Here is a 650-nt window from a genome sequence, read left to right as displayed (position 1 = left end):
TGCAATCCCAGAGGTGTGCAATTTAAATCCACCAGATGCTCTGCTGGAGAAGGAGGGGCAATCTCTACCTGTACCAGTCAGATCCGATTTGACAGTACATTCACAAAAAAAAAATCATTAAAAAAAAAAATAAAATCTTTCTTGGTCTAGATGCTAAAATAAAGATCACCATGTTTGGGTACAAGTTTCCCCTCCAGGGATATATTGAACATATTCTTCAGTACTTCTTCTACTTCATCCTCGTTTAGGGTTTTAAACTCTAAAAAATCCATGTTGTCCTTATAATTGAATTTTCGAGACGCAAAAGTGAAACCTACTAAAGAGTAAACCCCATCTGGTGTCTGCAAAGAACAAATAGATTTGTTTGGGAACACAGACACGGGAGACGTCTGAAGATAGGTATTCACAGACTCAAAGTCTTCAATTGTTCTAGGCTTAAGTGTAAAAGAGTACAGTTTTCGATATTTGTTCTTTTCCAGGAGGTCAGAATTAAGAAATTCTTTATTTGGAATGTACTGTTCTCTTCTGATTTGGTCAACATACCAGATTCCTTCCTCCTCTCTCAAACGGAAGATGCCGGGTACCTGAGGCTGATCCTTCCCAGAAACTAGCTCCAGAGGCTGCCATATCTGGTAGGAGCATGGAAACCC

At 39.4% G+C, this 650-nt stretch overlaps 1 protein-coding gene across 1 annotated transcript; it reads right to left on the bottom strand.

Annotated features, from left to right (window-relative positions):
• Window positions 1-146: 146 nt before the first annotated feature.
• On the bottom strand, window positions 147-641 carry LOC102867256 (arylamine N-acetyltransferase 1-like; the record flags this gene model as incomplete). The annotated part of the gene is made up of 1 exon (XM_006884896.1): window positions 147-641. A coding segment is annotated over one exon (495 nt), but the record flags the coding sequence as incomplete, so codon positions are not given.
• Between the last annotated feature and the right edge of the window lie 9 nt (window positions 642-650).

This window comes from Elephantulus edwardii, unplaced genomic scaffold (genome assembly GCF_000299155.1).
Source record: "Elephantulus edwardii isolate Elephantulus edwardi_28Jun2011 unplaced genomic scaffold, EleEdw1.0 scaffold00038, whole genome shotgun sequence".
In the NCBI taxonomy this organism is placed as follows: Eukaryota; Metazoa; Chordata; class Mammalia; order Macroscelidea; family Macroscelididae; genus Elephantulus; species Elephantulus edwardii.
Note: the sequence above shows the minus strand (reverse complement) of the source record. Positions and strands in the feature narration are given on the sequence as shown.